This window comes from Dipteris shenzhenensis, chromosome 16, assembly GCF_047967505.1.
Source record: "Dipteris shenzhenensis isolate YYH24624 ecotype China chromosome 16, Dip_SZ_1.0, whole genome shotgun sequence".
Lineage (NCBI taxonomy): Eukaryota > Viridiplantae > Streptophyta > Polypodiopsida > Gleicheniales > Dipteridaceae > Dipteris > Dipteris shenzhenensis.
The window spans coordinates 2,799,232-2,821,622 of NC_141611.1; the positions used below are offsets into that span (position 1 = coordinate 2,799,232).

Genomic DNA, 22,391 nt, shown 5'->3' on the forward strand with positions numbered 1-22,391 from the left:
TATATTTAATGCAATCGTTAGAGTGCATAGTAATATGTTAATTTAATATCAGTAGTATTAACAGCAATATCATAAATAGCGAACGACTAGGGACTTATAATATCATAATATCATATATAATCTCGCAATGTAATATAAAAGGTTATGTTATACAAAAAAATAAAGCAATTAAAGTTCTAAAAGATCAGGTGCAAGATCTTCTTCAAGTTCAATTTTGCAAAAAAATTATCTATTAAGCAGCAAATAAGCATTTTAAAGTTTTTTAGGTATGTTATAGATTCATAGTAGTTACATAACTCTAGAAAATTCTAGGACTACAATTTAAAATGGACTCTTAGTTATAAAATAATGTTACAAGAATCTATGTAAACTTGCAAATAAATAAATCGCAAGTGAATTTTAAATCTTAAATAAACCAAATTATATAGTATTCATATCATAATAATAGAAGAAAACTGTCATGTAAACAAACAAAGGAGTGCTCAACTTTTACAAAAGACCTAAGTTTTATATATTCAAGATTTACTTTTATACGTTTTTGACCAGTTTAAGATTGAAGCTAGAAGAAAAAAAAGGTGAAAACAGAAGCATAATATAACTGAAGTTCCAGAAGTTCAAGTGTGCCATTTTTGGATAACTTAATATTCAATCAAGGCTTTCAAGACGGTGGCACGACATAGAGAGCAGTGGGAGCCTTCAGCAACGTACTTTGCAAACTATGGGTCCTTGTAATATTGAAGGTCTTCCCACAATTCATCTTGCAATTGATCCTTCTTTCGAGTAATAATATCAGGTCGATGTTGTGGAACACTAAGCTCTTTCTCCAATTGATCAATTTCATGTACAATGATCTTAGGTTGCCGAGGAACCCATTGCGAAATGACTTCATCTTCTACAGGATATTGAGTTCAAGGAACATTGTTGCTATAGTGGCTTTCCATATCTCTTTGTTCGTTCTTTCATCAAGCAATATGTAAGTTTAGCATGAACTTCATTAACATCGATATCATTAAACAGATGAACAGAAGTTTATAATCTTGTAATATCATATGCAAACTAACCATTTATATCTGAACTAGATAAATTATGAATTCACCATTAATAAAAAATAATGTATGAGTTTAACATTAATACTATAAACATGTATATCATTAAACATCAAACAAGCGAAAGCTTACAATATAATAATATCATATATATAAATGGAGTGTTTACGTAACTAAGTAGAAAATCCATAAAATGCACATACATTTAGACGTTCAAAATTGTAGCAAATAGTACTAGATATTTAATGATAGTATAAACTGCATGTATACTATGTAATAGTTATGTATCTTTGAAACTCTGAAACTCACACCAATTACTAATTACTAGTTAAGGAGATATCATTAAGTTAGTATAACTTAGAACATAAAACATGCAACAACATCACATAACCAAGATGATATAGATCATCATTTATGATGACACATCCGGTTGGGAAGATCATTATCGAGATGAACCGACCAATAGGAATGAGCCATCATCCAGATAACAACCAGCTCTATTTGTACCTATGTACATGTATATGTATACGTATACGTGCATACTAAATCATAATGAGGCGATTCAAACCAGCAAATGTGAGTTATCACCCGATTGTGATTGTATACTATCTAAAATATGTATGTAATTCAAAGCGAGATGATTCCAACCAGCACAAGCGAGCCATCATCCAGCTTTAAATGGTGAATATAAAGATAGGTTTCTCTCTCTCTCTCTCTCTCTCTCTCTCTCTCTCTCTCTCTCTCTCTCTCTCTCTCGCTTTTTTTTCCTCCCCTACTTTTTTACATCAATCAAAACAAAACAAGATAAATTCATCTTATTAATGTAAGCAATCAACTAGTTTTGATTGATAGCTGTATAATTGTACTATGTTCTTTTATTGCTAGTAAATGCTACTATCAAATTCCTACTAATTATTTATCGCTAGCAAACATTATTATTCAATTATAAGTAGTTACTAACAAGGAATACGTTATCAACATAATAGACTTAAAAAAGCACACGCATATACACACACATACAGACACATGTGCACGCATACATTATATATGTGGTTGACGCAAGTCTTCTCCAAAGGAATGAACATGAAGTAACTTACTGGAAAAGCTACAGCTCTCTATCTCTTTCTTTCTCTCTCTCCTTCCTTAAAGATTTTGTATCAAGCTTACAATATTAAAACTCACTATACAAGACTCTACTTCAATTGTCACCTACCTAAGGATCCCAACTGTGAGCTCTTTTTCTTGTCTTCATTTATTTTTCAAACTCTCTTTAGAATCCATCACTGAACCCACCACTTGGTAAATAGCTTCCTTATAAATTCCACATATCTCACAAAGAACCTTATCATTCTAGCCCTCTCATCGATTCTCTTTCACTTGTCTTCATTATTACCTAGATCTAGTAATAAACCTAGACTCAACCTCCTCATAATGAATAATACAATAAACATTTCTCAACAGAGAGTAGATATAATAAATAAATAATCCAAAACATGCCACTCAAGATAACCAACAAGCGAAAAACTTGTCAATAGAAATCTGAATCAAAAGAAAGTTTGCTATAAAAGAGTACATAGAAACAATAACATGAAAATAAGTAAATTAAACACTTGTCTTCAATGTTCTTCTCCACATAAGAATTCATATTTACTAATTTCATGCTCAACAAATGAAGGCTAATGCAAAACTACTCAAAGCGAGGAGACAAATTAAAGGTTACTAATTAAAGACTACTAATGATACTTCTCCAAAATAACAAATGATACTTGTTTCCCAAAAAAAGACTCCTGTCTATCTTTTCATGTCATGCCCAACAATAAAAGATAAAATTCTCTTTTAAATGCAAACCTAAGACACAAAAGTATAATGTTATATTCTACTCAATACAAAAATACACCCCAGAAACCAATTCATGCCAAAACCATCCGTGTGAATACTTTGAAAACTACAAAAATCTATGGTGATGTGGGACAGAGTAATTTTATGTCAGGACAGATGTAACCCCGTTCCCCTTTCTTACTTCTTTGGTCATCACTAAGACCTACAACATGGTCGACGACCCCCTCACCGTTGGCTCTGCAACTGTCAAAGTTAGAGCCAAACAGGATACACAATCCACTTGCGTCTCCAACAATCGGTACATAAGAGCTGAAGATTGTTTCATCTAGTGCGAAGGGAATGCTACCTCATCACCAGTACGAAGGGAATCTGATTTGCGAAATCTCTGTGTGGTTGCATACAAGCCCGTTGTGGACTTGAGCATCAAAACCTTGAAGTCACCGTTGATGAATTATGCATCATTCAAGAGTAAAAAGGTTCACATAGTTGCATTTATGTGCTGAGGCAGATGTTGCAATAGGTCTCGGTAAAGCTTCAAAGAAAGGCAAGACTTCCAATAGATGGAACAACTCCCTCATGAGTCGGTACGTTTGTGCCAACAATTTCATCCTTATTGTTCTCATTTTTGCATCGATCATAGTCCACCCCCCCTGAAGAGGTGCTACTTATCCTGTGTGAATTCCCCCCAACTCGGATTTGGCATAGGCGTGTGCTAGATGATTCACGTTTCGACGTGTTATAGAGATCCACCGTGAGGCGTGCTAAAGGCTAACTAGAGGGAGGGATCGATCGTCGTGCTCTAGAGAGATTATGGACATCAAAGTAGTACCACAAATGGAACCTGCTGCTGCAAACATGGACTTTTCCCCTACCATTTTGAACATCCGTTAAGCTGTCCTATGCTTGGTGTGCACGTATCATAACTCCCAGAGATTCCAGCTTGAGTTGAGAGGGTATGCTGCACCTTTGAGTCTTCGTCATGTAATGCTTCCCGAAAGGGTGGAGAGAACCTTTGGCCACAACTTGCATGGACGAAGACTTCCAGAAGCTTCCTAAAGCCCTAACAATAAAAATAATGATAATGATAACAAAATCTAATATTATATAGTAATATGACTAATATCTACTATTATATAGAATAGTCAATAGAGTGATAATAATCATGTAGGATTATCTAATATTATATTCGTACGTAGGCTGTCTATGTTACTACAACAGTTCAATATTTTAGAAGACACTTTGCACTTCACTCTCTTCTACTGTTTTTCTTCTTCTTCATTTTGTTCGTCTTCTCTTGCTTTTGCTTGCTCATCTACTCTCCTCCTTCCTCTCCATCGAGGATTTCATCGCTCCCGACAATAGCCCCTCCCTTAAGGTTGTTGCTCGCCTCCCTCTTTCCTCCTCCTCCTCCCACCTTTTGAGCTTCTTTTCTAGCGTAGGTGGATCCCTTCTGCTTCACCTTCAAAGCTCTGCAACTTTACCCTCGTAAGTCTCCCCCGTCGTTACCTTCCTTTGGGCCCAAAATTGCTTGCGTGTTCTTTCTGCTGCTTCTTGCTCTCGACGGTAGTTTGATTGATCTATAGGCCGCATTTCCTTTGCTTGAACCTATGTGGTGTTGGGCTCAAAACCTCGCTAAAACTGCTCTACTGTGCTTTCCCGCAGGTCAAAGCCCTCAATTTGGCGAGCATGTCCATGGAAAGCCCCGAATCGTATGAAGAATCCGCTTCCTGCGACAAGCTTCTTCTGTCTATGCAATCTCTGCGGCCTCTGATCAACGGTGGAAGCAACAACATGTTTCACTCCGGCTTCCAACTGGGGTCAGGTGCTACCAGCATGAGTGCGGTTGTGGACCGATATTCCACTACAATGTCTGCTGAAGATCTTGAAATTCTGGACAGTCCTACAATGCTGAATTCCTATGAGCAAGACATGCTTCTTTCTAGTCTGGGAACGTCGTCGTCCAATCTGAGTATATCCTGTGATGAGTCACATGGACCACCCGGACAAATGGAATCTGCCATCTGAGTCCAACTGTCCCGTTTGGAAGATTAACAACGATTTCTCTACTGGCGAACACGAGCACGGTGACTATCTGCCTCGACACACGGGAAACATCAAAGATGGCCTCCAGCCCACGAAGCCGGAAGTAGATCGCCTTGAGAGCAGTTGGGATCAAGAATCTGGAAAACCTTCAGACCGACGATTGCTAGGAGACACGCACCATACTCACTCTGATGCAGAATCCAAATGCGTGTCAGCTTCCAATCCTAACCCCAAGCGGGGTTTCCCCAGGGCAAGTTCGTGCAATGACTTGTTTAAGCAGCTAGAATCTTAAGACAACAGCGACGAAATGGAGGATGTAGATGACAGTGTGAAGCGAGGTCATTCGAAGGCCCCAATGTCTAAGAACTTGGTGTCTGAGAGGAGGCGCAGAAAGAAGCTGAACAAGAAGCTGTATTCTCTAAGAGCTCTCGTCCCCAAAATCAGTAAGGTACCGATAAGACAGAGTGGATATATTTCTCTTCATTCGCTGTTGCTGTGTTACGCCTCCTCTTGTGCTGTTGCTTCTGTTCGTCAGATCTTTAATTCGAGCCGTGATGAGGTCTACCTTCGTTAGTTACAGCTATATCTTTCAATTCATCTATGAAATATTTGCACGTTTACTGCTGCAAGCAGACTTCTAACTTCCAAGTTATGAACTCCCCATTGCGGAACCTGAATTGTGCAGATGGACAAAGCTTCTATCGTAGGGGATGCCATTAGCTATGTGCGAGATCTCTAGAAGCAAGTGGAAGAAATGCAAGCAGACATCGCAAATGTAGAGGCTAGTAAAGATTCAGCTGCTGGCGGTATCATAGACTCGACTTAAAAGCTTAAATCCACCGCGGTTCCACTATTCTGTATGTCCAGATTTGAGCAAAAGCAATTGCAAACGAGGAGATGCTTATTCGAAATCACCTTACACACGAGACCTACGGGTCGACTTTTCTTCAGAAAAATCCACAGCCAACGAGAACAAACGAGCAGCAGGTCGACTTTTCTTCAGATAATCCACAGCCAAATGACAGAAAACACAAAGGAACAACAATCTGAAAAGCACGAAACTTCAAAAACGATATAACTCAAAAGAAGATAGACGAAGAGAAGAGAATAGGTCAAAAAGGAAAGTTTCGTTTACCAAAGGATCAAAAATATGGTCGCAGCCGCTTTAGACGGGAATTAATTCCCGTTGCTATAGCCTGCCCCTAGCGGAGCAGTGCTAACAAAATGATGCAAGAGCAGCTGATCTTACAGAGCTGCTGTATCTGTAGAAATTCTACCTCTTTGCAGCTTTTGCGGAACCTCTCCCCATACTTTGAGAAAGGGAAAAAGCTTCTTGCACCGAAATGGGGCTCGCTGGATGCCGCAGTTGCTCGAAAATTTTGCTGCACCGAAACCTACAACAGTAGCTTGTCGCAGAAGCATTGATTCAGGAAATTTCAAAGCTCTCGTGAGAGATTTGGTTCGTTGAATTCCCGTACTGCAGGTAGTGGATCTATTGGGGAAAAGCACTCCAGAGTCCGGAGTGAGATACGATCCATTTTTGACATATTTCAATGGGGCAATGGGGGATTATCCTGCTAGTAGGAGTGTCAGACACTACAAGTTACAGCCACATATCTTCCTCGTCTACATGCTAAGCTCGTGATCTATTGCTATGTTGTAGCAACGAATTGTATGCCTTGATTGCAAGGTGGTCGCTACCTTAGTCATCGTAGTGCAATGGATCTAATGGTTTGTCTGATCTTACAAGCTTGCTTGATTTTCCTTAATCAAGGAGTCCATAGCATCTGAACTGTGTGCATCAAAAAAGATATGTTTCTCCCGTCGATCTTGTTACCCATAGCAGCTACCTACTCATCCGAGTGCGCATTACAAAGGCCTCCAGACTCCAGTTGTCCTGGAAGGGAAGACACACCGACAAACCCACTCATCCAATCTTTTCGATGGATCCATAAATACATGATACATCCAATCTTTTCGATGGATCCATGCTTTCACAATCAATCCTATACAATACCACCTTGGTACTTGCACTCGATGCGTACTTGCCAGCATCATCTCGGAATGAACATAGTCTGGACTCCGCTTGCAGAGAGCAACAGAACTCCAGCTTCCCAAGTAAGATTGTTCTTCAAAGTTCACTCCGTTAACAGACATGCACCACACACAGCAATAGCCAGATCTGTGACCCTATCAACAGTTTAATCATAGTACTCAACACATGTTGATCAAGGCTGTCGCAGTCTTTTCGGAAGGGGTATCGACATGCACTCCATTCCGAAATTCGTATTTCGGACCATCTAAGGACTCTCTGTGCTAGCTGACCTAGCTCCCCTCGTTTCTCAAGCACCAGCACGCATTGCAGATACAACAGTCTGGATTCTGATCATCTACCATGTTAGGCAGCTGGCTAGGACCGTTTCTTGTAAGTTGTAACGCACGTGTACGCACAGCTGATCAACCAATTCATCGATCCTTGCCGCCCTCCTTTCGCTCCTTCCTCGCTATCGAAAACTATTTCCTCACCTTCTCATCCCCTCCCCCTCCACTTCCTTTTCCATATCCGCGTACCTCTCCATTCCTGTCACCTCTGGCCTAGACCTCTGATACCACAGCATCAGTTATTGAGCACTCAGCTAATAGCAGTAGAAGGCACCCTTGTGATACGGACTGGTATGCTTTGAGAAACATGCACCTGCTAAAATAGGGTCTACTTGTACTTGTGCACGCGTGACCAAAACTACAATTGTGTGGTAAAAACTAAAGTTGAACTTGCACTTCAGGCTCAAGATTAGAGTCTTTATATACCTAGATGAATCCAGGAACATTCCCAAACTCATCCTCTAAAAAGACAACATAGTGCAGTTTCAATCTCATGAGAGTCACTCACAAGGTTGAAAACCATAAACTCCATCATACATAGCAGGGACTAGCTACTATCACATCCCCACTGACGTCATAAGCGCCCAACAGTGGGTGTAGACCATAGTATAAAAATATGCTCTCACACATACAAATCCACACACCCACACATACTTGAGCATCCATTTATACACAGTCTTCGTACTGAGTTTCTGTCAGCACTCCGGAGGTGAAGGGCAGACTCAGCCATGATGAAGGCTAGCACTAAAGGAGAAGGCTAATCAAAAGGTAGTCCAAAATCTCTTCATTCAAGCTACAACTGCTTTGTGAAGTCTAAACATTTTCATTTTAGTCTCTCCTCAAGGAGCATCTAAATCTAAATCTAGCTGATAGGGCAATGCACCATTTAAGATAGAAAGAATTATCACAATACCAGCAGGCCGTAACTTGGACGAAAACTTCACAAGGTGAAATTTGCATGTCCACTAATACGGCAGAAGCATATACCTAGATGAATCAAGATTAGAGTCTTGTCTAAAGCTAGATCCTATCTGAAGGTATCAGTTCCCCGTTTTTCCTCCTTTCAGGAAAATGAGTCTGTTGACAAAGAGATGAAGAAAGCTTTCCACATTAGCACATATTGAAAGACATTTAACAAGAGGGGAAATCAAATCGTTTCCCTAGTTGATGTATAATAAATTAAAGTGCTCAGCTTCTGTTAGTACCAAATCAATTCCTGTATATTATGGCTGTAATCATCGATCATATTTCTGTAAGGTTCATTTCAGTCATTATACGGTCATACAAGTTGGATACTGTACAAATCTCATTAATTGTACTCAATTGTCCACTTTCGGTAATTTTATGGTAAAGGTACAAAATTCCAAATCGACATGAGAATCACAAAGGTTGCAGAAATCACAAAACTTTGGAGGTCTGTAGATTTCAAAGCATTGCAGACTTTATTTCTGAAAAAGTCACAACAGCTCAACACATTCACCATTTTTTGAAGGCATTTCACTGGGCACAAATTATGATCCGACTCACCTTCATCAAAACCTGTCTTTGCATGGCTACTGTAGACGTACTACTGTCCCGAGCAGTCTCCACAAGTACAATTTGTAGATGCAACATTGATCTGCATCTCTGACAGGACTAGTTCACTGGTCTATGTTTGATAAAAGGGCAGTTGACATTGTCACAAACCAGCATGTGTCATTACAAACCAGAGATTGTAGGCATGCATGCGTGACCCCTTGGGTGTATTGATAAGGGCACACATGGGCCACCTTGTCACCGTAACCACATCACCCATCCTTCTTTGCATATTAGGGCATGTCCCATGACACAAAATGAAAATCTACAACATACTTTCCCTCCCCCATCTGACTGAGATTTTATGAGAATGCCTTGTATTTCCCCACTACAAATGTATACACACTTTTACCAAGCTGAGGCCCAGCCTCTTGTGCACTCTTCCATGTCTCTCGTGGCCTTGACCCTCATCTCATCCTCCTGCAAGTGAGCAACTGCATATATATTAGACATCAGGATATAAGCTGCAACATCCTTTTCATCCAATTGCACTGCATCTTCAAAGGCTCGTCTTCCAAGCTCCACAGAACCGCACTTTCGACAAGCGCCTAACAAAGTATGCCACAAAATGCTATTAGGCTGGAAAGGCATCATCTCCACCACTGCTATTGCATTGTCTATTTGGCCTGCCCGGCCCAGGAGATCAACCATGCAAGTGTGGTGCTCGATAGTTGGAATGATGCTGTAGTCTTTCATTATAACCTTGAAATATTTCCAGCCCTTATCTACTAGACCCACATGACTGCATACAGTAAGAACACCAAGGAATGTGACTTTGTCTGGCTTTATGCCTTCTCCTCTCATTTTGTGAATCATATAGAAAACTATTTCACTTTCTCCTACCTGGACATATCCTGCAATTAGTGCATTCCATGAGACAACATCTTGAACTGGCAGCTTGTCAAACACTTGCTGTGCTCTTGCAAGCGAGCCACATTTGGCATACATGTCGACCAAGGTGTTGCCAACACTAGGATCTCCTTCCAATTTATGTCTGGCAATCTCATTGTGTATGTGCCGGCTCCTCTCTATGGCTCCTATGCAGGCACAAGCTTTCAGACTGCAAACAAATGTGACAGCATCGGGAGACACGCCCTCCAGTTGCATCTGTTCGGAACACTTCAGTGCTTTCTCACCAAACCCAAGTTCCACATATCCTGCAATTAGTATATTCCAGGGGAGTACATCTCCAACTGGCAGCTTTTTAAACACCTCTTGTGCATTTAGAAGCGATCCACACTTGGCATACATGTTCACCAAATGGCTGCCAACACAAGGATCACCATCCAACCCCATTCTGACAATGTCAGAGTGTATTTCTTGGCCCCTGTCTATGGCTCCTATGGTGCCACAGGCTTTCAAACCGCAAACAAGCGTGATAGCATTTGGTGACACACCCTCCAGTTGCATTAGTTTAAAACAGTTCAGTGCTTCCTCACAAAGCCCATGTTCTGTAAATCCCACAACTAGTGCAGTCCATGAAACTACATCTTGAAATGGTAGCTTGTCAAACAATTCCTGTGCTGTTAAAAGCAAGCCACAATTTGCATACATACCGACTAAAGTGCTGCTGACAGAAGGATCTCTTTCCAACCCCTTTCTGGCAATGTCTGTGTGTATAAGTTGGCCCTTGTCTATGGCTCCTATGCTGCCACATGCTTTCAAGCTAAAACAAAACGTGACAGCATCTGGAGACACACCCTCCAGCTGCATCTGTTCAAAAAAGTACAGTGCTTCGTCACCAAGCCCGTCTTCTGCATATCCTGCTATTAGTATATTCCATGAAACTACATCTTGAACCGGCAGCTTGTCAAAAACGTCACACGCTTTTGCAGGCGAGCCACACTTGACATACATATCGAGTAAAGTGTTTCCAATGCATGGATCTCTTTCCAATCCCATTCTAGCCACCTGTGTGTGTATCTGTTGGCCCTCGCCTATGGCTCCTATGCTGCTACAAGCTTTCAAGATGCAAATAAACGTGGCAGCATTCGGAGACACCCCCTCCAGTTGCATCTGTTTGAAACAGGCCAGTGCTTCCTCACCAAGGCCATGTTCTGCATACCCTGCAAGTAGTGCGGTCCACATGACTACGTCTCGAACTGGCAGACTGTCACATACTTCTTGTGCCTTTGCAAGTGAGTCACATTTGGCATACATATCGACCAAAGCGCTCCCGACAAAAGGATCTCTTTCCAACCCCTTTCTGGCAATGGCAGCATGTATTTCTTGGCCTTTGTCTACGGCTCGTATACTGCCACAAGCTTTCAAGCTGCAAACAAACACGACAGCATCTGGAGACACACCCTCCAGTTGCATCTGTTCGAAAAACTTCAGAGCTTCCTCACCAAACCCATGATCAACATATCCTGCTATTAGTGCCGTCCACGACACTACATGTCGAACTGACAAATTACAAAACACTTTTCGTGCTTTTGCGAGCGAGCTACTTTTGGCATACATATCAACCAAAGTGCTGCCAATGAATGGATCGTTTTCCAATCCCTTCCTGGCGATCTCAGCATGTATTTCTTGGCCTCTTTCTGCACTTTTCAGCCTAGCACAAGCCTTCAGTAGGGCTACATACGTATACTTGCTAGGATGTACACATTCTTGTTGCATTGTTCGGTACAGGTTTAAGGCAAGCTGCGATTCCCCACAATCGATGTATCCTGTCATTAGACAAGTCCAAGAATACTCATCCCGATCAAGCAAGGTGTTAAAAACCTGCCGAGCATCGCAAATGCGTCTACATTCCACCAGCATTGGAACAAGGTGGTTCCCCAGAGATCTATGAGCTTGCAGCCCACTTTCGCACAGGTAGGCATACAAGCGCCTAACACGGGCGAGATTTTTAGTGTTTCTGCAATTCTGCAAGATGGATATAATGCCGTCAGCCGAAGGCAACTGGGGCAGCCGTTCCAAAAACGTAAGTGCCCTCTCTAAGATGGGCATATCCAAAACCGCTGTATTAAGATGATTCACCTGTCCACCTGAGCTGGCTGGCAAGTGCTGCAGCCTGCTACACTCGCTCGCTCGTCCAGGGAGCCACGGTGTTCAGAGTTTGACCGGGCTTGACCATTCCCTCGCCTTGTTTTCGGAATCTTTTTTCTCAACTCCTTGGCACTCTTCTTTGCGAAACTCACAATAGATTCTACAGAGAAGCCGGCAGATGGTTATAACTGTATGTCGGAGATATCTTGCGCAGAGAGTGCTTATGGCAGGCGTACTTCACGGCTCCCTCCTGTTGGTATGCGACTAGTCTTTGCAGAGGTAAGGCTGAAGAGAAACTCGGCTTCAGAAATCTGAACTGAAATGTTTTCAGGTAATTCCAGTGGAAGCAGCGGAAGCTTCCACCCGTGTCGTGTCCTGGCGGATGATCGCTCCGAAAACTCGACCAAGGAGAAGGTCCGCCAGCACCATCTCTGGACGTGCAAGACATTGCGAGAACCTATAATTATAGCTTGGCTTGATAGCTGATGGCTCAGCGACTCTTCCACTCTCCTTCCAACGATGGGATTTCCTCCGTGCAATGCTGTGGCCACATGGCTGAGCGGCATGCCACTCCATGTAAGCAACGCATGCTTTCAGCACATTGCTCATGGTGCCTGCTCCCAGGTTAGAGCAAATCACGAATCGATGTGCTTGTATGACTGGAGGAAGGTAGATAAATCACAGGCACGGCTTATCATCACGCGCTCAACTGTCTTGAGCCTACAATGCAAACTAGCAACATGACCCATCTACGACGAGCTAGAGACCCGCTCCGTTGGATCTTAAAATGTCTTTAATTTCAAGAAATAAAATTTCGCCACCGTAGGCACCGTTTGGCTTTACTCTATATGCCCAGTGTACTCAATGATTTAGCTAGATGAGTTTGAATGGCCATGTCATGTTGATTGAGGGGCAAAGCATTCTCACAAAAAATCCCCCCCCCCCTACACACACACATGCTCTCTCTCTCTCTCTCTTCTTGAGTGTCTCCCTCATGCACACACACACACATAGGCACTAAAACCTACCTCTCTCTCTCTCTCTCTCTCTCTCTCTCTCTCTCTTATTGCGCAGATAATATTTCTCTCTCCATCACAAACCCAAACGTGCTCTCTCTCCTTGAGTGTCTTCCTCATATGCATGCACACATGGCCACTCACAGAGGAGATCCCTTCACCCCCTTCTCTTTCTCATGTACATCTGCACACACATACATGCACACATCCTTGTTATTCTCTCTCTCTCTCTCTCTCTCTCTCTCTCTCTCTCATACATAAACAAATTCACAAGAACACATGCACACATACACACAAACACACAAAATTAGGAGACAGGTACACACAACACTCAAATGTAGGAATAGAAGTAAATATAGATGTGTCTATATGTGTGTAGCTGGCCTTGATTGTGCAACAAGAGTGTATAAAACCTTTTTTACCTTTTCTATTTAAACATGCATAAAACCTTTTTTCCAACTAAAAGAATTGATTAGGCTTAACTAAAACCTAATTCAAATAATATAAATGATGAAAATCATTCATAAGGCCTGCCCAAGATCCAAAATAGGGAAAAAGAAGATAAATTGGATGTGCAGCATGGAAAAGAGGGCAAAAAGCTGTGTGTGTGTGTGTGTGTGTGTGTGTGTGTGTGAGAGAGAGAGAGAGAGAGAGAGAGAATGTAGAGAAAAAGATGGAAAATTTAAGGGATGAAAATAGCAAGTGAAACTTGCACCAATCATAAAAAATACAAAAAATAAACCTCAAAATTACCAAATTTTCCCTTTGGAAAGGAAATGATCACTCTACTAAAGCCTACCCTCACAGGGCAAGCCAAAAATCCTAAAACAAATTCAAATATTGAGAACCTAAAATGTTATTTCATGAGATTAAAGGAAAACTTGCAAGAAATTTTTTCAACTTATTGAGGGGATGCTTCAAATCTAATGACCATTTATCGAGAAAGAGGCAATGAGACCAAAGACAATCACAAACGTATAAGTCCAAAAGAATTTGAGAGAGAGAGAGAGAGAGAGAGAGAGAGAGAGTGTGTGTGTGTGTGTGTGTGTGTGTTTTTAATGTGATGGTATAACCAAGAGTTAAATCAATTCATTGGACGTGATTCTAGGAATTAGACACATACAAACATCCAACAACATAAATCAGATCCTCAATCACCAATTTATGATATTTATATTTGCTTTGTTTGAAATTTAAGTTAGAAATAGTATAGTTGAAGCGGTTGCATAATCAGAATCTAGCCCAAGCACTTCGAACAGCAGGTGATAAACTTTTTGGATGCCCATGTGAAGCTCCTATCAAAGATCAAAACATTGACTTGGAGCTAAATTAGCATTTCTAATCCTTTAAAAAATCCACACGATATGAAATGTGCGACAATGTTTTGATGGTGGGGCTAAAAAGGAAGAGGGATGGACAGGGGGGTAAATGTGGCAATAGGTGGTTGAACTTGGCAATGTGCAATTGGCGGTAGGCCTTTGCAATTTGTGCATCTATGAAACCTCCTCTTCCTCATTCCCTCTCGATTTCAAATTTCCATTCTAGGACACTATCAGTGGTGTGCCTATAATCCCCTTACATAACCAATGTAAACCATTAGGACTTCTCTTCGACTGCCCTCGGGCGAGCTATGCGTTTCCCATCCTTTGGGTTCTCCTCTTCACATAGCTCAATCGGTAACATATCTACTCTTCTGTCTATCTCTAGAGTTTTCTACCCCTTGTGAGTATATTCTCTCCTTGCCTTGGTTTATTGCCCCACATCGACTTTGTGTGTGTGTGTGTGTAATTTATTTATTTAAATTTTATATTTTATATTTATATTTATAATATATCTTACAGTCTTCTACTTCAAGATGTGTTTAGGCATGGAAAGATTGATGCATTATGGTCAAATTCTTAGAGCAACAAAGCAGGTACCTTTTTTAAGCCTTTAATTATAATAATTCTTAGCTTTTAATTCTTGCTATACCAAGGTAGAGCCTCGAATGTATCATACCCCATTAAACAAAACAATATGTTCTTCCATCAACATAATAGTGGGCAACCATGAAGTGCAAGTTACCACTTGATAGTTGTTCGTAAATTTGTCATGATGGACCCATAGAAGGTGTGCCTTGAAAATTTGTATGGAGTAGCTATAAAGGCAGGGAGGGAAGGTAGCATTAAATCTTTTTAAACCATCACATACGTTATAGTCATATAGATAGAGACCTATTCTCATCGAGACCTACAAAAGGTAGAGTCATATGAAGACTTCATTTGCACAACGGCAAGGGTCACATCCTTTCACCACAGCCGAAGTCAAAGTGCGAATCTATCAGGTTGCTACATAATGGACTTGTTTGAAACCATTGTTTAAAAGGACGGTTGACACCTAAACATAGTCCCACTTGGGAGGGTGTATTCTATGTCTTGAGTATCACTACCACTATCATATATGCAAGTCCATTTTGCTACTCAACACATATCCATTAGATTGCTGACCATGTTGCATTTATTTTTTGTTTCTTCTGCAAAAGAAATGCCTCCGTGTCATAACTTCGAGCCCTAAGCTAGCATAGGCTATAATCATGATCAAGGCAATATTTTCCAGAACGTTGAAGTCCTTGAAGATATTGATCGCTACAAGGATGATGACATTGGAGCCTAAAGTATGGTGATAAATGTTGTAGTATATCCATGACTTGTATTCCTTGTGCAAGTGTACAATAAGAGCCAATATTCTAGAACATTGAAGTCCTTGAAAATATTGATCATTGTAAGGATGATGACATTGTAGCCTAAAGTATAGTGATAAATGTTGTGGTATATCCATGCCTTGTGTTCCTTGTGCTAGTGTACAAAAAGAGCCAATATTCCTATGGCTGTGAAAAACCACACCCGGACTGAGAGCTCTGAGCTCAAGCCAATCGACGATTGCCCACGCTACCACACCTAGAAGTTATGTTGTAGTCTAGAGCCCTATGTGGATATAGAAGCAATCTAGGGAGGGGAATTGATGAAGGTACTGAGTGGTCATAGCATTGGATCACCATAGAATCGACGAGGAGAAGAATGCCCCATGAAACAACAATGAGAGTACCATGAGAAGGTCCAACAACAACATCAATTAGAGATATGTTCCAAAGTAACAATGATCAAAGCTCGAGATCTTATGTGATACTTTATTTTGATGCAACAATGCTCCGATTTTCATTAGGCAAAAAAACAACATTGCAAGCATGTAAAAAAGGATGCTTAGAGCTTAGATTATCATATGGAGAGGTCCCAAGGGTGCAAGCAAATCAGCGTGGCAATTCCATGGGCAAGTAATCAAGGGTAAGTAGTCAATCATGACACCATTAACTTTTTATCGACAACCAAAGACTTTCATATATGTTGAAGATTGTATGTCCAAACATACAATAATGATGGGTGTCGATGGAGGAATTTAACACAACCTTTGAAGTTGAAGTTGAAGGACTTGAAGAGCTCCAGAAGGATATAGTTTTGTTGTAGAGAGTGGCTTAAAAACATGGGGGTTTGGAGAGCATGGACACTCACACTTGTGATTCATGGATTGGATGCGGGGTGAGTGTTCTCAACAATTTTAAGGATTCTCAATCATGAACACGTTCACTCTCCCCATCCACAAATTGTTAACATTAATGGATTATTTTAATGTTTCCCATCCATTCAAATTGCTAATTGATAATTGATTGTTAATTGTTAATCTATTAATCTACAATTGCATAAGATAAGTTGATTAACAATTTGTTAAAGATGGAAATGATGAATCTTGGGCTGAAGTGATGGGTCTTGACTTCTCTAAAAGTCCACCAATTAACAATTTGTAAATGAGGAGCACATATATAAGACGATTTGATTAAAGATTAGCAACCGGCCAGTGCATTGAATAGATTAATGTAGAGGAAATTTTTATCAAACTCTCAGTCTTGCTCCACATGGATGAAACTTTTCTATTGACAAATCTTGCAGGTGAATGGAAACGAATGGTTGACGGTCTCCCCTTAAAATCTAGATCTTACCCACTTCTTTCTCATTCTCTCCCAACTCCTCTACACCTCCATGCTCCTTTTTTTCCTCCTCACCCCTGCTTCTGTCTCATTCTTCTCCATCATACATATTAATTTGGGGAACGTTAACTCTACAATTGCATTAACTCTACAACTGCAGCCATGTTAACTCTATCATACATATTAATTTGGGGAACGTTAACTCTACAATTGCATTAACTCTACAACTGCAGCCATGAAAATTTGGGGAATGTTAACTCTACACCCACAGCCAACATCACATCCACCCATCGATGTTTAGAATTGCACTCCCACTAAGTCTATCGATGGAGCTGCTCCAAATCGTTGCAAGAATTACTGTTGCTCTTGAAAGCAAAGATGTTAGAATGTTGCTCATATGGGTATTCTCCCAAGCAGAGAGTGATCACGTAGGACCTCTACCAAAAGAATTGATGCAACAGCAAGCTCCACTCCTAAATCTAATCAAATATCAATTTTATACTAGAATGAAAAGGATCAACAGATTTGACATCGCTTTAAAAATAGAAATGGCCAAAGTAAATCACTCATCAAAGGTAGGCCTTATGAAGAACCTGGCAGTAAAGACAGGCGCCCTCATCCAGATTTGGAAGCCCACACGATGCAAAAATGGAAAAGAAAAAGGGTATGAAGAGCTGCTTCAATAATTGCCAAACTTTGTAAAAGATAGAGAGAGTTTGATCTTCACATAATTTGTAATCAAGCAATTGACCTAAATTCATTTCAAGCAATCCATGAAGCTTACTCATCCATAGAATATACATTGACAAAAAGAATAGCTCTAACTTGTGAGCTCCAATAGCAGTGTGTACATCCAAAAAGAATCAAAGTCTAAATGTCCAAGAAATACATCATAGCAAAGTGGCTCGCACAAATCTTGCACCTTTGGTGCATTCCAAGCCCCTTTACTATGTGGGATTGAAAGATTCTATTCTAGTTTGATACATGCACTCATGGATGATTTTTTCATGTTAGTTTTGTTAAAAAGTGAAACTTTTATATTGGCATCAAAAATTTATATGCGCCCATAAAAATAAAAATTTGAAAGATTTGCCAAGATTTGAAACTTTTATGCAAATTTTCAAAAGTTTTGCCAGGATTTACTTATTTTACTTAGAAATCCAAAAGAAAAAATATAAAATCTTACTATATTTTGTCAATATCATGAAACTTAAGAAATGAGCTTGATAAACTTTTGCCAAGATTTTATATTAATATAAGAGTATAGCTTTGACAAAAACATCCATGCATCTAGTAGATGCAAATTTGGTTGATGCAGTCAGATGCCATGGATCTACAAAAGTTAGAGTAGGAAACCCATCAGTCGAAGCCGTTGCAGTGTCTATGAGAATCAATTTCCCTCCTTAATGATGATCCAATGAGATCCTATGAGCAAATAGGCTCTTAGGGCGGCGAATAGCCGCTCCTCAAAGAATCATCTGCCTCTGCTAAAGGGCCCTTTCAGCCAGATCTACCTCCTCTAGAATCGGGGTCCCCTTCTTGGTGGGAAGAGGAGACCCATCATGGTAGCTGCTGATAAAATGGCAAGAAATGGCATTCAAAACTGCATAAATGTTGTTGAAGGAGGGCTTTCCCATGAACTGCCTCTCATGCTAATATTTTGCCACCCACTTGTTGGAGGTCTAACAAAGGGCTTGGACGGCATCATTGTGGGAAGGGTCACCTTGTCGCGGTTGGTGGGGCTTGCAATTTAACTTTCTGGGTCTCATTCTCGTACTCATCTTTGATGTCAGTGAGGGAAGGGGGTGGAAGAGAGCAAGGAGAGGAGGCCAGCGATGCCAGAGAGGGAGGTGACAAAGAGTCTTGTGAGAAGAAGGGGGAGGGAGGAAGAAGCAAAGATAAGGCGGGTCGGAGAAATAAGAAGAAGGGGAGCACGATGAAGAAGAGGCAGGGGTTGGGGAGAGGGGATAGGAAGCATGAGGAGAGTGAGGAGGGAAGCATACCTACGCGCCATAGCTCCTTTACTGAAAGAGTGACCACATCTCACCAAGAGTCACAAGAAGTTGAAGCTGATGCCAAGCTATAGTTCATAGATTTTCTACCATTGTCCTACAAGGAAGGGGATAGGGGAATCTGTGAGGCATTGGAGGTAGGAAGTAGAGAAGTCAAGCATCCAAAGGATGGGGATGGTGGAGCTCAAAGGCTAGTTGGACAATATTCTACCATCAAAAATGTCTGATGATGCACCTAAAGCGAGGAGTAATGGAGGCAATTTGAATCTAATAAAGTGTGGGCGGCAAGGAACCAAGGGGAGAGACTTGAAGAATAAGGGAGAATCCAACTTTTGAGAAGAGAAGCTAGAGCAGGAGCCAGAGCAAAATGCCGCGCTGCTGCATTCAAATTGGAGGTGTTCCTCTCCATCCAACACATAGCATACTTTACCTCTTAGAGCTTCCCTTCCATTCCCTCACCACACAACATGTGGCAAACTCTTACCTACCACTCTCCTTAATTCCATTCCCTCTCCACACAACAAATGGCAGCCTCTCTCCTTAATATATAGTAAGATGTAAAGATATGTAATGAAGTTATACAAGCAATGAATCGCACTTGAAAGTACATTTTCACTTGCAAGAGAATTCTTCTTTTTATTGTCCTCACATTGATGTGGATAGAAAGTTGGTAGTGTACATAACCACATGATCATGTGGGCAGAAATTTGGCAATACATATAACCACATGTTCATGTAACTACACATTCATGTGGGGGGAGAGTTGGCACACTTCCTTTCCAAAAATTATAAGACAAGGAATGTGCCCTTCCTTGGGATCTTGCATTTTGTATTTCTCAAATCGCATATTGTATTTTGCACATCACATGTTTTTTTGAATCTTGATTTTCAAAAGTACCTGCTTTATGAATGTAACAGTGCATGAATTATGGCATGAATTCAAAACCTAAAATGCCAAAGCACGTCATTCACGATTGATTCAATTTGAGCTGTCCCTTAGCTTCACTTGCAACACTTGTGATACATATCATAGTTTGAATGTAGTACTGAATTCTAAGGTTTAGGCAAAACCATTATAAATGAGTTCATATCCCATAATAGGAACAATTGCTGATCATATCCCACATTAGGAATGATCGCTTTACGAATGAGTCTTGTAGAGAAAATATCACAGGCTTCACTATCTTTACATTGGATGCATCATACAGACTCCTAGTGTTTCTGTAGTAGCAAATGGAATTGTCAAAATGTTGCAATTGTAGTAGAGGATTTGATCAAACCAAAGGGCTTGCATGATCTAAGTTTTACAATGCAAGAACTGTAAATAGTTTTGTGATCAAAGTTTGAGCTATGAACTCTGATTGTTCCCTATGTTCGAATGACTTGCAATGCTCATATTGTCCTATGACTCTGACTTAGCTCTCTTAGACAGGTTTCCGAATCATTTCTTCTACACTTCAATGTAACGATTATGGTTGAATTGAGAAAAGGTACACATTGACCATTTGACAATGCAATCTAACACTTTGGAGAACCGCTACCTACCTTTAAAAAAGCTAGTGGCATCTAGGATCAACTGGTTGAGCCTGCTAGAAAGTTTACTACCTTTTACGTTATCAAGACCTGCTGGAAAATCAAGACCTAATATGTCGTTGATCATATTGATGTTGTGTAGGATTCTATCACTAGGATTTGGGGTTGGTACAATGGAGTTAGCATTGCATTTGTTGTGCTTTGTCGTGGTTGTCACAATTGGCACAAGTGATTACAGATAGTTTCAAAGCCTCAACGAAGAGAAAGAGAACATACAAGTGCACTTGTGAGAGGAGGGCGGAGAGATTTAGTGTCCATATTGGACATTGTGGTCAGCGATATCATTGTACCATACTAGACTTTCCCATGAGATGCTCATTAACCCATCTAATGGTTGCAGTTTTGGGGAGCAAACAAAATTTGAGAAATTATTTTAGATCCCATGCTTGCGGGGTTTTCATATATTCCTTTGGAAGTAATCTAGCATTTTATGATCATTATATAAGCACTTCTTAAGATGTATAAATGCCAATTGCTTTAAGAATGCCAATATTTTATTGATGCTAGAATGCCAATATTTTATTAATGCTGATCTAGATTGAGTGATAGGGATGACAATTGTGTGCTGGCAATGAAGCCTGGCTTCCATATCAAAAATATATTGTTCTAACATTCAGTTTTGTTGTGATGGTGCTAGGTGAGTTAGCATACCTCTCCATTGAATTAGCAAAATGGGATCTTGAACATGACGTTGCAGAAAAGGATGTTGGCAACCTTGAAGAATAAACTTGGGTGACTTTTGATGAGAGACACAATATTCTAAACCCTATTGTACACGCTTACATTTATGTATCAGTTTGCACTATGAACTAGAAAGTCAACTACCTTAAAGGTTGCTCAGTTCAAAAATTGTCTTAGGGTTTTACCATAGGAGGAATAGACAAGAAATTGTTCCCTTGGAGTCTCTGATGAAAATGCAATAGAATAATCAAATGGATTTCTCTTTGCATGGTGATTCTCTTTGCTACACCTCTAAGCATTAACTTAATTGTGAACATAGTCTTGATGAAGCGATGGTTGCCAAGGGCCTTGAAAAGCTTTGACTAAGAATATGGAATAGTGGAGATGTAGATTCATTGAAGTAGTAGGTCACACACACACACACACACACACACTTCCCATGTCTTATACATGCACACTCATGATACCCACATAAATTTCCCTAGGATTTCTCTCCCCCCCCCCAACACACACACACACACACACGTAATTCCATTGTATAGAGCAGTCCTATTCTACACACACACACACACACACACTTGTACTCCCATTTGCACCTACCCCCCTTGATATGGAACCAACCCTAAAATGTTGCCCTTTTCTTGAGCTTGTTTTAACACAAATTCCCCCCTCTTTAGGATTATTTTTGCATTATTGTTGATAAGCTCTGCATAGATTTCTTGAAATAGTTTTCCTTTTTAAGGATTTGGTAAGTTTACCCCCTCTCCATGGGATTGGTGTAATTAGCCTCTAATAACTGTGTTCATTAAGGTTATTTTACATTTAATTTGATTTTGGCTTTTCATTCTTTCTTTACGTAACATTAATTACTTATCCTTTTTCACGTAGGTATATTTTGTATGATTAATAAGTTATTAATGGCCTATTTTCAATAAGTTTTCCTCCCCATTAAAACAAAAAATATATATTAGTTGGTGCATGTTGGTAAATATGCTCCCTATTTTTAGGATTTACGGCCATCTTCATTAAGTCTATATTGCCTCTATTAACCATTTTTTCTAATAAACATTGTAGTTAAAAAAACTTTCCTCCCCTTTCTTCTCCTCCATTTTGCCTTTTCTTTTGAGCTGCCAACCAGAGCCGATGCCAATTTTTATGTCAATCGCCCCTATTTTGTGGCACTTGTTCTCTG

At 40.3% G+C, this 22,391-nt stretch overlaps 2 protein-coding genes and 1 long non-coding RNA gene across 5 annotated transcripts; 2 read left to right on the forward strand and 1 right to left on the reverse strand.

Moving 5' to 3' along the window:
- Positions 1-4,128: 4,128 nt before the first annotated feature.
- Positions 4,129-5,933, forward strand: LOC147892405 (transcription factor bHLH35-like). Of its 3 annotated transcripts, none has more exons than XM_087387753.1 (3): positions 4,129-4,448; positions 4,548-5,376; positions 5,614-5,933. In XM_087387753.1, exons 2-3 carry the CDS (start codon positions 5,236-5,238, stop codon positions 5,665-5,667), a joined length of 195 nt encoding a protein of 64 aa, XP_087243879.1. In that variant the 5' UTR covers positions 4,129-4,448; positions 4,548-5,235; the 3' UTR covers positions 5,668-5,933. The 3 variants fall into 2 exon arrangements, 1 of the variants encoding a protein (XP_087243879.1); XR_015542382.1 differs by having other exon boundaries at positions 4,129-4,370.
- LOC147892406 (pentatricopeptide repeat-containing protein At2g33680-like) lies at positions 5,845-10,742 on the reverse strand. The gene is made up of 4 exons (XM_087387373.1): positions 10,325-10,742; positions 9,954-10,240; positions 6,240-6,322; positions 5,845-5,974 (listed from the first exon to the last, which is right to left on the reverse strand). The coding sequence occupies exons 1-4, from the start codon at positions 10,740-10,742 to the stop codon at positions 5,845-5,847; spliced, it is 918 nt and encodes a 305-aa protein (XP_087243499.1).
- Positions 10,743-12,071: 1,329 nt separating this feature from the next.
- Positions 12,072-12,365, forward strand: LOC147892407 (uncharacterized). Its single transcript, XR_015542365.1, has 2 exons — positions 12,072-12,135; positions 12,211-12,365. It is a non-coding gene; the product is annotated as an uncharacterized LOC147892407 (long non-coding RNA).
- Positions 12,366-22,391: the final 10,026 nt, after the last annotated feature.